This window comes from Gracilinanus agilis, chromosome 3 (assembly GCF_016433145.1).
Source record: "Gracilinanus agilis isolate LMUSP501 chromosome 3, AgileGrace, whole genome shotgun sequence".
Taxonomy (NCBI): domain Eukaryota; kingdom Metazoa; phylum Chordata; class Mammalia; order Didelphimorphia; family Didelphidae; genus Gracilinanus; species Gracilinanus agilis.
Genome location: NC_058132.1, coordinates 667,024,374 through 667,039,115, shown reverse-complemented (window position 1 = coordinate 667,039,115; position 14,742 = coordinate 667,024,374). Strand labels below are relative to the sequence as shown.

Sequence of the window (14,742 nt, the reverse complement as noted above, 5' to 3'; positions counted from 1 at the left end):
AGGTCCATAGCAAGAACTCAATCAGAGGGAGGAGAAAAAAGCCCAGAAAGTCAAAAGTATGAAGAAGGTGTGAACATGGTGGCTGCTGAAGGCCCTTCTTGAAAATGAAGTTCCTGTGAGGAAAGGACCAGTGAGAGGAAGGGGCCTCAGGAGCAACTCTGGGAGTGGTGGCATCTTCTAGGAGGAGAAGACAGCTGGACCACAGTGACAAAGGCAAGGTGTACACTTTATGACTCATGGATAGACTTGGATTCAAAAACCTACTAGTTGTGTGATGCTGAAGAAGTTCCTTACCTCTCCTCAGGAGATATATATATATATTATATCCTGTATAAAATGAGGAAACAAATGGCCTCTAAGGTCCCTTCCAGCTGTGTATTTATGATCCTCAGGAAATAAATAACAAAGAATGTACACTGCCATCAAGGAGAAAGCCCTGACAGCCAGTGAGAAAAGAACAGGTTTTATGCAGGAAGATTCACCATAGATGAACTTTGAAGGAAACTGGAAATTCCAAGAGGCAGAGTGGATGAGGGAGGGCATTGCCAGGAATGGTGCCCTCCATAAATATGGGAAGTAGATTTGTGTCAGGCCAGAAATGGAAGGGGGATGTACTATGGAATAAGTCTAATTGGGAGAATGACAATAAGTTGTCTTTCAATTTGAATAACTTTAGGTTGGTTGTGAAGGACTTAAATGCCAAATAGAGAAGTTTATATTTTTTCCCCAAAGGAAGGTAGGAGGGAGAGAGGGAACAAGCATTTATCTCTACTACATGCCAGGCAATGGGCCAAGTGCTTTACAAATATTTCATTTAATTTTCCCAATATCCTTAAGAGATTGGTGCTGTTATTATCCCCATTTTATGGGTGAGGAAACTGAAGCAGACAGAGCTTAAGTGACTTGCCCAGGGACACACAGCTAATAAGTTGCTGAGACCAAATGACTACAGGCCCTGCACTCTATCCACTGCACCTTCCAGCTGCCTAGAGAGCAGGAATATTGAATCAGAGGAATGATGTAATCAGGCCTGTGTCTTAGGAATTCAGTCTAAATGACAGCTGTATAAATAGAGGAAGAACCTTGAGGCCAGAAGGCTGATTCAAGGAAGGCTTTTGCAGTCAATCAGGCAAGAGGTGATGAGGACCTGAATTAGGGTATGATGGAGAATGAGTGGAGAAAAGGGAGATACAGGAGTTTGGTAGAGGAACAATGAGTAGTACTTGGTCACTGATAGGATAGGAGATGTGAGTGAGAATGAAGAGTAAGATTAACTCCAAAGTGGTAAACCTGGGTACCTAGAAAAGTGGTAGCACATTTGGCAGAAATTGGAGTGACTTGTTCAGGTTCACACAGCTAGCAAGGGTCAAGGCTATAACTAATCTGGACCTTGTGACTAGAGATCCAGTCCTTATCTCACTACATGCTCTACTAGTATTGGTCTTGCTACTTTAAAGTATCTGCACCAAGTTTTCCTCATCTGTCAAATGAAGACTGAGGAAGAGATCTAAGGGTTCTTCCTTCTTCTTTTAACACTGAGTCTCATTACCTTAAGAGAAGAAATCTCTAAGGCAGAGAAATTGCTTTTGATCTATGAATACCTCCATGTCCATATCCTTTCCCCTTGAGGCCCCTTTTCCTTTCCTTTATTTCCTCTGCTGCCTAACCTCTTTTTCACTGTAGTATGAAGAGACTACACAGAATGATGTCAAGTGTGCTGAATTTGGTTTTAAAGGACCTAGGTTCAAATCCTATCTTAGGTGATATTAATTGTGAATTTGGGGAAATATCTCCTAGCTACTTACTTGGCACTTGGTAAAGGATGTGATTGGACTAGATGATATCTAAGGACCCTTCCTTTTCTGGAGTCCTATAAATAGTGGCAGCTGCTTTTTGAAAAAAGCCCAAAAAGGTTTCTTGGGGTAATGGGAAAAGGATAGAGATAAGGATAAGATTCAAGAGAAGTGGAAGGTTGTCTTTAAGGCACATGTTAGGAAATCTAGAGAAAGGATTTAGCAGGCAGGGGCCAGAGGAGGCACAGTATGGAAGGGACAACTGTTAGAGCAAGTGACTCCCTGGAGGAGCAAGAGACTCTTCCTGTCCTGAAGGGAAGAGGAAAGACTGGCTTGCTGGAGCTTGGCTACCTCAGCCTGTCCGTAGAAAAGGAAAAACCCTAAAATCATCTTGGGAGGTTCTCTATGTGATTGGAGACCATCTAGCAAAGGATGTGACTATACCTACTGTGTTTTTATCAACTTTCCAGAAGGTTTTGTCTAAAATCCTGTCAGGTTGGCTTTGAGGTTTTACCTCAGGGGTCAGACCCACCTAGGTTTGACTTAGCCTTTTTGAAAGCAATCATCACAGGTTTTGGAGACAGCTTTTGAGCTCAGTCAAACCAACTACTGAGGGTCATAGATAGGCAGCTTACCCAGCTCTTTTGGGGGAACACCTAGATAGGCAAAGGGAGCTGGTAGGTTATCTTGAAAACTGGACGACTCCCTCTTGCAAGGAACATAGATTATGGTGGGTTGGATAGCAGATCCTTTAAGAGTCAGGGACACCTTGTTCTGATCCTCAATTTGTACTCTCCCTTTGGATAGAGATACTGATTTTATATAACATTGTCTCCAAGAAGTTTTGCGTGACTGGCTCAGTGAGAGAAAGTGATTCTGCTTTACTCTCACTAACAGGGAGCTAGAATATGTGAAGACCATGGCTGGGTATTTAGGGATTTCTCTAAGTGGAAACTACATCTATCCTCTTGAGTTCTTCTATTAGTCTTCTAGGTTTATTAGTACATTCTGTTTTTTTATTGGTGATGACATTGGAAGCCAGCCTGCCCAGATCTTTGCAGCCTAGCAAGTAGGCTCAACATCCCATTACCTTGCTCTGGCTCCAAGAGAAGAAGACCTGGTGAGCTAGCAGAGATTGGGAACCCATCTTGTGTTTCCTTAGGCAGTTAGTGAGGTGGGTATGTCTTAAGGAAAACTATTTGTATGATTCTAGGATAGTCTTAGAAGCACAAGATTACATCGAACTTTAGGACAAGCCGGACTGAATTAATTCACAAAGCTAGCTTGGAGATAAAGTGTGACATTAGTAACCCAAGATCACACAACTGAGAAGACCTCCTTATTAAAAGTCTTAGGTTGGAGGCAGGTAGATGACTCAGTAGATAAAGAGCCAGGCTTAGAAATGGGAGCCCTTAGACACTTCTTAGCTATGTGGCCCTTGCTAGCCCTTACTGCTCTTTTGCCTTGGAACCAGTTTACTAAGTATTGATTCTAAGCTGGAAAGTAAGGGTTTAAAAAAACATGACTTTTTAATAGTTGAGGAACAATACATTTTCATGGACTTGGAAATTTCTTTCTGTGTCTATAGCAGATCGTAAGACTGTAGATAGAGACCAGAAGGGGACCTCCAGGCCACTTTATCCACACCCCACCATCAACCCATCCCCATCTTTTAATAGGAAGGAAGTCAAGTCAGAGAGGAGACATTGTATGAATTGTCCTAGGTCACAGAGGTTTTAGGAAGTGAAAAGAGCAAATCAGTAAGAATAAGAAAGATGAAATTTTACATTTTTAAGAGCCTTGTCAAATCTCCTCACTTTATACATGAAGATATGAAGACATACAAGGTTAGATCTTTGTTGTATAGATTCAGAATTCAACACTTGTTGTCCATGAACCTTTTTTCACTCTGTGCTTAACTTTTTAAAATCCTTCTGCACAAAAGGAGAATTCAACAAAATTTGAAATTTTTGCTGCTTTTGGAAACTTGATACATAAAAACTCACATTGATACATATAAAACTCACAACTACAGTATTTGTTAATTTGAGACAGCCAGGGATGTGTGGGCCTGAACTGAGATGTCTGGTCAGCCTCCCTGCTGTCTGTAGGCTCCTTTAAGGTGAGGAGCCAGGAGCCCCTACTGGAGAGAAAGCATAAACCAACAAGAAATGAAGCTGCCTCACTTCCTGAATAAAATGGATGCCTGGCCAGTACTCCCTTTGGAGACAAGTGGTTGCAATCTTCCCTCTCCACAACCCCTTAGCCCTGGATGATGTTATCAATAACTATAGAAGCTCTCAGTATCAGGCTAAGGGTTTATTTAAACACAAGGGAAAACTGAGGGAAGAGGGTTAGGGTCTAGAGAAGCTGTTGCTAAGGGTGACTGGCCAGTGCTGGCAGAGGGCCTCAGAAGGTAAGATCAGGCTGAGGGAACCAGCCCCTCAGCCAGGGATAATTTCCACTGCCCTGCTGCTAAGTGGTCAACCAGCTAGACCAGTGAGGTTGATGATCTGGTTTAGGTGTGTTCCTGGCTAGGCTAACCTAACTAATTCCTGCCCACGTTCCACAACCCACCAACCAAACCTCCAGGGATCCCAAGGGGAAGTCCAGGGGGTAGCTGGATGTCTAGGTGAGGTCAAGGAAATCAGAACCCCCAGGTTGGCTCTCCAGGGGTATTTATAGTCCCAGCTCCAGTAGTCTGGTCTTGAGACTGGTACTTGCTAGGCCAAAGTTCCATTCTGCTAACTGCCAGGATTGCCTAGGGTGATTTTGCAAATGCAAGAGATCTTGCATGAATCCTGCATTACAGTGGCTATGTCAGATCTTTGGACTCTTTCTTAACATTAAGGGGGGCAGCAACTAAGGTTAGGAGAATTAGAAAAAGGAAATCGTAGAAATCGAAATTGGCTTGTTTACAGAAAGAATTGATAGGATTGTTTTCCCCAGGTTTAATAATCATTGATGTAAACAGCAAATCCTAGCATTATTGTTTTAGTTAAAAAAAAAATAGGACAACATGTTATGTATTACTGATCTTGGTTGAGTATCTGGAACTTGTCACACTTAACAACCAGCCACTATGCAAAGTAAAAAATGGGCTTCTGCCATGAAGTCTGGAAGTAAGCATAGAAGTGCAGGTACAAAAAGAAGAACCATGATAAAGGTCAACCCAGATTTTATCTAGGAGAAAAGCCAGACAGGCCCCTCTGACTAAGACTCAAATGCAAAGTGAACTGAACTGCTTCAGCTCTCCTCTCTTGAGGGAGCCCTATGCAGTCATCTTCTGTCCTGGTACTTACTGAAGGCTAAGGGCAAAGGAATACTTCTCTTCTAGTTATCTCATATTCCACATGGAGGCCAGGAAGGCTGTTTTCCAGAAATGCTGATTATGAGACTTGAAACTGCCCTTCACCAGAGGGCAGAGACATTGGGGCGGAGTAGGGTGGATGACCTCAGGGATTCTTCCCTGAGCTAGTCAGTGACACACCCTCTGTGCCTGTAAAAGGGTTTGTTCTAGGGACTTAGTGAAACTAGGTGAAAAGTATGGTCCTTTTCTGTCATCACTTTACCTTTCTTTATCAGGTATGTAATGGAACTCAATATACTTGGTATGAGAAATCTGAGGAAAATGCCTCATAGAAAATTGTGTTGAAGATCTTAAAGGGGACACTGAAAGCAAAGATTTCTGAGAGCTTGCTGATGATCATGACTTAGGATCTTAAGCATGGTGTTTGTTCTGTTTTCAAAATGTTCCTTTGGGGGGAAATTATTCTCATGGAGATTTTTATATCAATTATGTTAAGATTCAGATTTTGGAGAAAAAATTTAATGCCTTGTTACTTTGCCCTGATAACAATGTAATCAATGATGACAAAGAACCCACCTTGACCTTTCTAAAAGTTCATGAATTTCCTTGGTCTGGAATATAGGCACTGCATGCAGCCTGGAATCAGAGCAGAGCCAGTACCCTACATCTCCTTGGGGACTGGCTTCTTATCTTCTTGACAATCACCTTTTAAGAAGAGCCCTGTAGTAGGAAACTTGCTGTGTATCTCATGGAAGCATATTTTAATTTAGTAAAAACAAAATATACATTAAAAAAACCCTACTAAATAGTCCCAAGAGGTCATCTTCAAATCCAATTTCATTGTCATATGGATGGAACCATCTGGTTCAGATAGTTTCCAGTCCTTGAAAACATTGTAGTCAAAAAGCTTTTTTTATTGGTTTTCGGAATATATTGAATGCATGTGACCTATCAAATTTTGATCAATGTTAGGCTATTTTGAACTCAGATGACGTTTTCTCAGAGAAATGATGTTATAAGTGATGGTTAAGTTTCCAAGCCAGCACACTAATTAACACATAAATAACTGCGTTACTACACATTTACACTGAGACAACCATTTTTGTGGGATCACCTTTTAGTCATCAAAGTATATTTGACCATAAAAATCTAGAAACACTTATTTAAAAGATACAGTTTCCTGCCATTTCAATATTGGTATTTAAAACAAAATCAATAAAACAGAATTAGAAGTACATAGTTGTAAATTTTATATAGAATTCTAAGTGGTTAGGAATAGCAGGTATTAATTAGAAGAGACATTCTAGGCAAAATTAGAAAGGACCTCCAACCTTCTTTCAGAACTCCTTATACTTTTAGATTATTTCAGATGATTTCTTAGCATAGCGCCTGGCAACATAGTAAGTAAGCTTTTAATGTTTTCTCAGTCTTTTCTCTTTTAATTTGCCAAACTTCCAGAAAGTGGAGTGCATGCATATTTTCCCCTATTGACCCCTTGATCCTTTATAGGTTTTCTTTCTGTACCAATTAACTGCAATTATTCTTAGTAAAATCACCACTTGCCTCCTATTTGTCCAGTCAAGTTACTTTTTCTCACTCCAAGTTCTCCTTCACTTCTCTCTAGTATTTGACTGTTGATTCTTTACTGCTTAAAGCTCTAGGTCCTCTACATCTCTGATCCCCTTCTTCCCTTTTCTGTTTTGTTCTGTATTGTTGCCCAAGGTTCTGTCATCTACTTCTCTTGATGATCTCCTCAATTCCTCTGCCTTTGATGATGATTCTTTTAGGAATAACTTGCAAGTTATATCTTAATTTCCAGCTTTTTTTCTGAACTCTGTTCCCAGATCTGGTTAGCACCTTAAAACTCAACAGAACTGAAACCGAACTTCTGACTTCTTTCTCCTCTAGGTTTGTGGCCCCTTTGCTTGTTTTATTAGCTCAGCTTCCTGGTAAAGTTTTGTGTTTGTTAAACATTTCTTCTTAATTGAATTAGAGACAAGATTTCTCACCAAGAATCATATGGTTATCCCAGGTGGTAGAGAGGAAGTGGTGGTCACATAACAGGGGACCTGGCCCTGCAGATCTAGTTGTCCATTCGAGGTAATAAAGGAATGCTTCCCATAATGTCTTAGCTGGTTTCCTAAATGTTTTTCTTCAAGTTGGATTAATCTTACTAAATCATCATATCATATGTTTTTAAAAACACAAATAGTCCCCCTTAGAGAACAAAAGTCAGAATCTACCTGGCATTCAAGGCCTTGTGGACCCAACTTTATTTCTGTCTTTTAACATGTTGCTGTGTACCATATGTTTTCCCACTTCTTTTCTTGCTATGTAATTTCTACCTAGATTATTTCCTTACTACCTCCCAGCTTCTCCCATTTGATCTTGGCCTGTCAAAATCCTTTTCATCTTACAGATTCCCTAGTTCATTTTAGCCCAAAAGTTACCTTTCTCTCCTTTGAATCTTTTTAGCACTTTGTACCCTTGGGGGCATACACATTCCTATATCACTTTGATCTCTGGGAGATTATCCTTAAAACTTAGCTCAGGGGGCAGCTAGGTGGCTCAGTGAATTGAAAACCAAATGCAGAGATGAGAGGTCCATGAGTTCAAATGTGACCTCAGACACTTCCTAGCTGTGTGACCCTAGACAAGTCACACCCCATTGCCTAGCCCTTGCCACTCTTGCCAGGGAACCAATACACAGTATTGATTCTAAGGCAGAAGATAAGGGTTTTAAAAAAAAGATTTAGTTCCTACATAATATTGGTTTCACTAAGTTCATGTCCAGGTGCAGCATAATTGCTGGATGATTCATTCTACTGGGCTAGAGTCCAAAATGTGTGGCTCCCCAAGATCACCTGGAAAGGTACAGTTGTTGCTTCTGGAGCATTGACTGATGCTGTGCTACTTATAAAACAGTCTGGATTTTGACTTCCGGATTCCTTTGGTTTACTCTTTCCCCCAAGCGACTCTCTTGCCTACCTCTAGAATAGAAAAAAATCTAACAAAGTGGCCAAGAGCCTAGGCTTGTTTCTCAGGAGCTGTGTGGTCATCTGGGAGGAACAAGTTAACAAATGAGTATAAGAGAATGTACATATACACTTTTTGGCTTGTATTCTATAGATTGATACACGACTTATCTTTTCTACCAGATCTTAGGTCCCTGGATCATAAAAAGTGACAAGTTCTTCATCTTCATATCTCCCTCTTCTCACCAAATAAACTTTTTTTGAATGAATAAAAACAATGTATGACTTGTGGGTAATTTCAAGAGTGCTAAAAGTTCATGGCAGTGCTTCGTCATAATTTCATTTCAAACATTTAACTTTCCATTTCCTTCTTGTAAGTATCTTTGAAACTAATCATATTTTTACTTAAAGTTCATCTTATATTCAAAAATGAACACTTGTCTTAGAAGGCTACAATATTTCCTCACTCCACTCTTCGTCTTCCCTTCATAACCAAGATTTCTCTGATTGGTCATGAATTCCCTCCTTCTCTCTTTGACTAGAGATTAGGAATAAAATGCTAACCCAATCTCACTGGGGAAGAGTAATGCCTATTGGCAGAAAGGGAAGTGCCTAGTTGGGATTACATTACTGTAGTCTGTAAAAGATACTATAAATCCTTTCATCTGGAAGATATAAAGTTTTGATGTATCTTATCAATGATGATAGACTGTATGTCTTTTTTATTTCTTTTGCAATCAGGTCAGTATATTTGAATCATCCATTCTTGACACAAAAGAAAAGAAAAAGAACTTCAGTGAATGAAGAATCATCTACTTTTTAGCACTGTTTTTCTACTGTAGTTGGTCTTTGAATGAGGATGACAATGGAAGAGATGAAGAATGAAGCTGAGACCACTTCTATGGTTTCTATGCCACTATATGCAGTCATGTACCCTGTGTTTAATGAGGTAAGCTAATAAATGTTTTAAGGTATGACCATACTACAGTTCATGTTAATGTTTTGTCTAGTGATGGCTAATGATAGTGACAAGCTAGCCCAGAAAGAGGACACAGGAAAAATGTACACCAAAACAATGGAAATATAAAATTTTTAGATTTTAGATTCTCTATTCTCTGGACCAAATCATATCAAAATATCCATATATCTTTTTCTTTGATTTAATTCAAGTATATAATTAGAAGTTATTAACTTCACCTTTTTCTATCACTTTAAGGTAGGTAAAACATTTTCCTCATAATGACTGAAATATATTGAGGGAATCATTATCCCTGTTTTACAAATGAAGACTTTGAGGTTGAAGAGTTTGCAAAAGGAACCATGGTCTCTGCACAAAGACTTCTAGAGACAGAGTAGGGACCTCTTTCTCTTAATCTTAAAAGAAGAAAATGCTGCTGGAACACACACTCTTGGATTGTGACCTGGAAGAGATCTAAGAATCCATCTAAGACAGCTCTCTCATTTTATAGGCAAAGAACTCTTGAGACTCAGGATCTTCTGTTGACTTATCCAGGGGTCCAGGACTAGGGCCTAAGTGACAAAAATGAGGTTGGAACAATTTAACATTTCATTGGAAGTAGGGGAAATAGTTCTTTCTCACTTAGAACCAAACATTTATGTGCTCTGAGCCTCAAATTTAGTCTAAAACAGAATGATAATTACCAAATGGTGAATGTTGTTTTACAATTTGGTCTTGGAGTATTTTAGCTGAGTGTGTATTAATTTGGAAAGATATAAAAAGCAAATCAGCATGGCAGAATATTTATGTCTAAAGCTGATAGGGATAGAGTTTACTAATTAAATTTCATAATACATTTTCCTTTTAAGTGTACCACCAATAATTTTCAGTTATATATTATTCAGAAGCATTCAAAACTTTCAGCAAAAATGATGTTGTTTTTTTTTATTTTGATAGAGATAAATTGGATCTACTTTAGAAGTGAAGTAAAAAGTTATTATTGTGCCTTCAGTTATAACAGTTGACTAGAAAGAATCTTGTTCTCACACACCTTATGAACAGAATACCTTTTAATGGATTATACTTACAGTTTTTAAAAGTTAATATTCAGCTACAGTTCATATATGCATTTATATAAATGACTGTATTGAGATGGAAAATAAATGTTCAGTTCATTGTTCAGAGACAAAGGCGTAAAAATAATTGTAGATTTGAACACATGATAGACTCCCACAGCTGTGGAAGGAGGAAACTCATTTGAATCTGAGTCATTCATTAAATGGTTTCTGGGATGTATTGAAAGAATTAAAATTCCCTGGAAGTAGGTGGTCACTTTCATATTAGGGTGAACTCTTGAGTAATGGTGATAATCTACTCTTATTGCCTTCTAAAAATTCCTGGCTAATAGCACACACTGAAGAAAAGTTTTAGAGCTGTTTACTCAGAATCACAAAACAAAACTAGTTATGCCATTATGGAAATCCAACACACATCAAATTCATTAAGCCTATGATAAGGCACTGGAAGAGTAAGCTTGGCTAATTAGATATTGTAAAATACAGAGTTCTAAGCAAATTGCACATATATATTTTATAAAATGGAGCTTGAGCTTGTTACATTATGGAATAAATGAGTTCTTGTGTACTTTATGATTTCATCTTAAGTCAAAATCTTCTTGTCTCTTCCTTGAAGAAGTAACTATTTCCTTTCATCCTAATTAATTCCTTTTCATGAAAGAAGGGAGAAATATGTCAGAGATGTTTTTTCCCCCCAAATAAAAATAATTAATATTTTCTTTCCTGTGCTCTTTGGGAATCTTTATTCAGGCTAGGTAGAGAGTATTTTGAAGTGGTATATTAATGGGATTTTAAGATTGAGATGAAATCTTATTTCATTCACTACCAAGTGTAGTTTTAAAGTGACTAAAATTGATGTCATTTCTTTTTTGGAATGTCCTGGTTACCCACAGATGGCATTTACTTTATAGAAAACCAGCAGAAATACCTAGAATGTCTCATTTCTTCACAAAGGCATTAGAGAATATTGGATATATGCTAACTCTGGCCTTAGAGGTCTGGGTTCTTTGGTGACCTTGGACAAGTGAGTCACTCAGCCTCCCTGGGCCTTAGTTTCTTGGAATGCAAATTGAAAGGGTTGGACTAGATGTTCCATGAGCTTACCGCTAGCCTTAGATCTGTGATCCTGCAGTAAGGGGATTTTCAACTTTTGACTCCTCCAAACAGTGACTTAATGAATAACTAGAGGTTACATCTCTTTTAACTCAATTCTGCTTATATGGCATCATTTTTCGTTTGTTTTCTTCTCAAGAAAACTTTGAGAAAAGTTCATTGGACTTCACTGAATTTAATATTTGATTTTACAAAAAAGATATATTTTGATGAGATTATCCTCAAAAATTTACTAATTAATGATATTTCTTCTCAATATACATATTATCTGAAAAGAAATAGTAAATTCACAGTTTCTCTGCAGTATAAGATTTTTGTTACGTGCAGCTTCTTTCAGAGTATTCTTATTCTGAGTGAACTGTTTATATAGGTCCTGAGTGGTGTTCCAATTTGACCCACTTTCTGCTTGGAAGACAGAAATCTTTGAGTTTCCTTCCTTCTCCTTGTCTATGCCTCCTGATTCCTTTCTGGGTTACTGAGGCTGTCCCATGTGAATCCTCATTGCAGTTTTGCTGAGGTCACTCCTGCCATGCAATTTACCAGAAGAAAGAGCACATGGTTTCTTTGTGGAGAAACTTAGCTTCAAACCAACCAGTTAGCTTCGTAGGTATAAAACCTGGTGGACAGATGAAAGCTTTCAAGATTCTACCTGGATATGGAGATATTTTTATCTTAGATTTCAAACTGATTTAGAGACCAGAAACAAAAAGTAGAGAGATACAGACTTTTCTCTGGGTGGATGAAACAGTGTAAACCAAGTTTTTCTTGGAGATCAGTTTTTCCATGCATAAGCTAGTTAACATTTTGACAAAGGATCTGAAAGAGTTTGGGTGCAGTGAACTTTTCAGGTTTGCAGATATGACAGTGAAGGCTTCTAGGTAGAGAAATGACTTACCAGCAGGGTAAGTAAGAAAGTAAGACCTTTCAGGAAGGTCCCCATAAGTGGGCAGAAGAATATCTGATGATTCTGTTGAATAAAAACCAAAGGTCTAAAGAAGGATATTCAATCAACAAACTTTTTTAATGCATGCTTTGTTCAGAAACTATTGTTAAGCGGTAGGTATACAAGAGCCAAATGGGACTTACTCAGAGTATTTCCAGGCTACTGGCACAGTGACATGTATACATATAAAGAAAGAAGGAAGCAGTCTTTTATTAAGTACTTACTATATGCTGGGCATTTCTGCTGGGAATACAGATACAAGCAAAACAAAACAGTTTCTGTTTAAAATATACATTTATTTAAATTAAAATTTTAAAATATACATTCTAATGGAGAAAGATTACCCACAAAAAGGGAGCAGAAAAGTGAGTAGTAGAGAGGTAATGAAGGTACTCTGTTTAGGATATTGTATTGGAGTGTAGAGGAAGTCAGACCTGGAGCGGAGCACAGGCAGACCAGTATAAACCCTTCTACAAAATGGAAGCTCCAAGAGGAACTATTCAGCAGTGGTCATAGTTTGTTCCAGGGCAAAAAGGCCCCATTCCAGGATGAGGCAGCAGTAGAGCACCATGGTTTTGAAATCAGGAATGGGGCCCAGAAAGGAATGAAAATAAACCTTATAGGAGAGAAATTACAGCATAGAGTACTAACCGTTGCAGAGATTTCCCAGACCAGCAATAGTTCCCAGAGGAGGTCAAGTTGAGCCTTGAGGTCAGGATTCAGAGAGGCTGAGATGAAGAGGTAATAAATTGTGGCAACTAGGTAACAGTGGATAGAGCACCAGACCTGGAGTCGGGGAGACCTGGGTTCGTGTGGTCTCAGATACTTCCTAGCTGTGTGACTCTGGGCAAGTAAGTCATTTAACCACAATTGCCTAGACCTTATTGTTCTTCTGCTTTAGAATATATATTTAGCATTTAGTGGTTCTAAAACAGAAGGTGGTATGGACTTTTTGTTGTTATTGTTGATTTTTAAAAAGGTAATAAATTAGAAACTTGGAGAGGCAGCTTGTTGTGAAAACACTGAGACCAGAGAAAGGAGCGTTGTTGGTTTAAAGTCATTCAGTCTGGCTAGAGCTTATTGTTAGTGAGAGAATTCAGGATACCTTGCTAGGAGCAAGGTTGTAAGGACAGTAAATGCCACTATAAGGCATTTCTATTTTAGCTTAGGTGCTCCATAGTGCATAGCCTTGGCTTTTGAACAGAGAAGTGATGTGGTCATGTCATTGGAAGATTATCTTGGCATATCTGGAAGATGGATTGGAAAGAGAGATAGAATCAGGAAGATGAAGGGAAAGCTATTGCAACAGCATCTATCAGGTGATGAATGCCTGAAATCTGAGGGGTGGCAATGTGTGTGGAGAGAAGGGGATACTTGGGAGAGTTGTGGAAAGTTAAATCAACTACACTTGGCAGCTAATTAGAGGAAAGAGGATGTAAACCTGTATTCCTAAAAGGACAGCTGTCCCCTTAACAAAATAGGGAAGTTGGAAGAGCAGGGTAGCAGGGTAGAAAATGCATTTCATTTGGAGAATGTTCAGCTTTACTTCCTTTTTGGTGTATCAGCAATATCAGCAACTGTGATGAAGCAATGGAGTTTATTAAGGAGATTAGGGATGGATGGCAAGGTTTGGGCCTGGTGCAGCAACTAAAATAAGACCTTTTCTTCAAGGCCTAGCTCAAATACTGACTTAGTCAAAAGACCTTTAACCACATGAACCTACTCCAGGCACATTTTCTTCTTAGAGGATTTATCTCTTCCATCCATTTGAAACTAATCATCATACCTCATGTTTTGTTTTCCAAGAAAGATCTCTAAGCATACAGATGGAGACTATGTCTTCATTCTGTCTCTTCCACAGTACCCTTACCAAATAGTCAGTCAGCAAGCATTTACAAAATACCTACTGCATACTGGGCACCCTGGTAGGCACTGGGGCTACAAAAACAAAATTGGAGCTCCTGCCCTCAAGGAGCTTTCGCTTAATAGTTCTTTGATTATGACTTGATTCATTTTATAAGGACATCACTACTTGCTAGGATGATAAGCTAAATTTTCCAAACTAGGAGGGGGATGATCACTAATTTAAGTTACTTTTGTAAGAATTTTAATATTTAGGTTTTATGCTAATATGAAAGTTCTAAAGTAATATTGTGGTAGCTGATTTAAAAATATTATGGCTTAAGTCAAAATGACTTTATTTACAAAGAGGTGGGAAGAATGAAAGTGGAGAAATGTAAGAAAAGTGTAGAGAAATGTCTAGCCTGTCATCCTAAATGTTGCTCCAGTGTCTAGCTCAGCCCCTGCAGGGCTTGGTAACCTTCAGCCAGAGGACCCGGTGATGTCTTCAGCTAGGGTTCTTACCAACATAGTCTCCTCCAGGAAAGGAAGGCCGCTCCAGAACCAGCCTCTGGAAGCCAGGAAAGGAAGGCCAGCAACTCACTCAGCAAGCCAACACAGGATTCAGGGGAAGAGTCTCCTCCTTCAGTCCAGCTCACCAGCACAGAGTCTCCTAAGATGAACTCTAAAGGAGAAGGCCAAGTCCAGGGCGAAGTCACAAGGTGAAATCCTGAA

General features: G+C 39.0%; 1 protein-coding gene across 1 annotated transcript in view; it reads left to right on the top strand.

Moving 5' to 3' along the window:
• Window positions 1-14,742, top strand: part of PDCD10 (programmed cell death 10) — a 52,413-nt gene that overhangs the window by 12,268 nt on the left and 25,403 nt on the right. Inside the window, exon 2 of the mRNA XM_044670929.1 lies at window positions 8,820-9,027. Within this exon, the coding sequence (XP_044526864.1) occupies window positions 8,932-9,027 (96 nt within the window). The 5' untranslated portion in view covers window positions 8,820-8,931. The remainder of the gene's footprint in view (window positions 1-8,819; window positions 9,028-14,742) is intronic.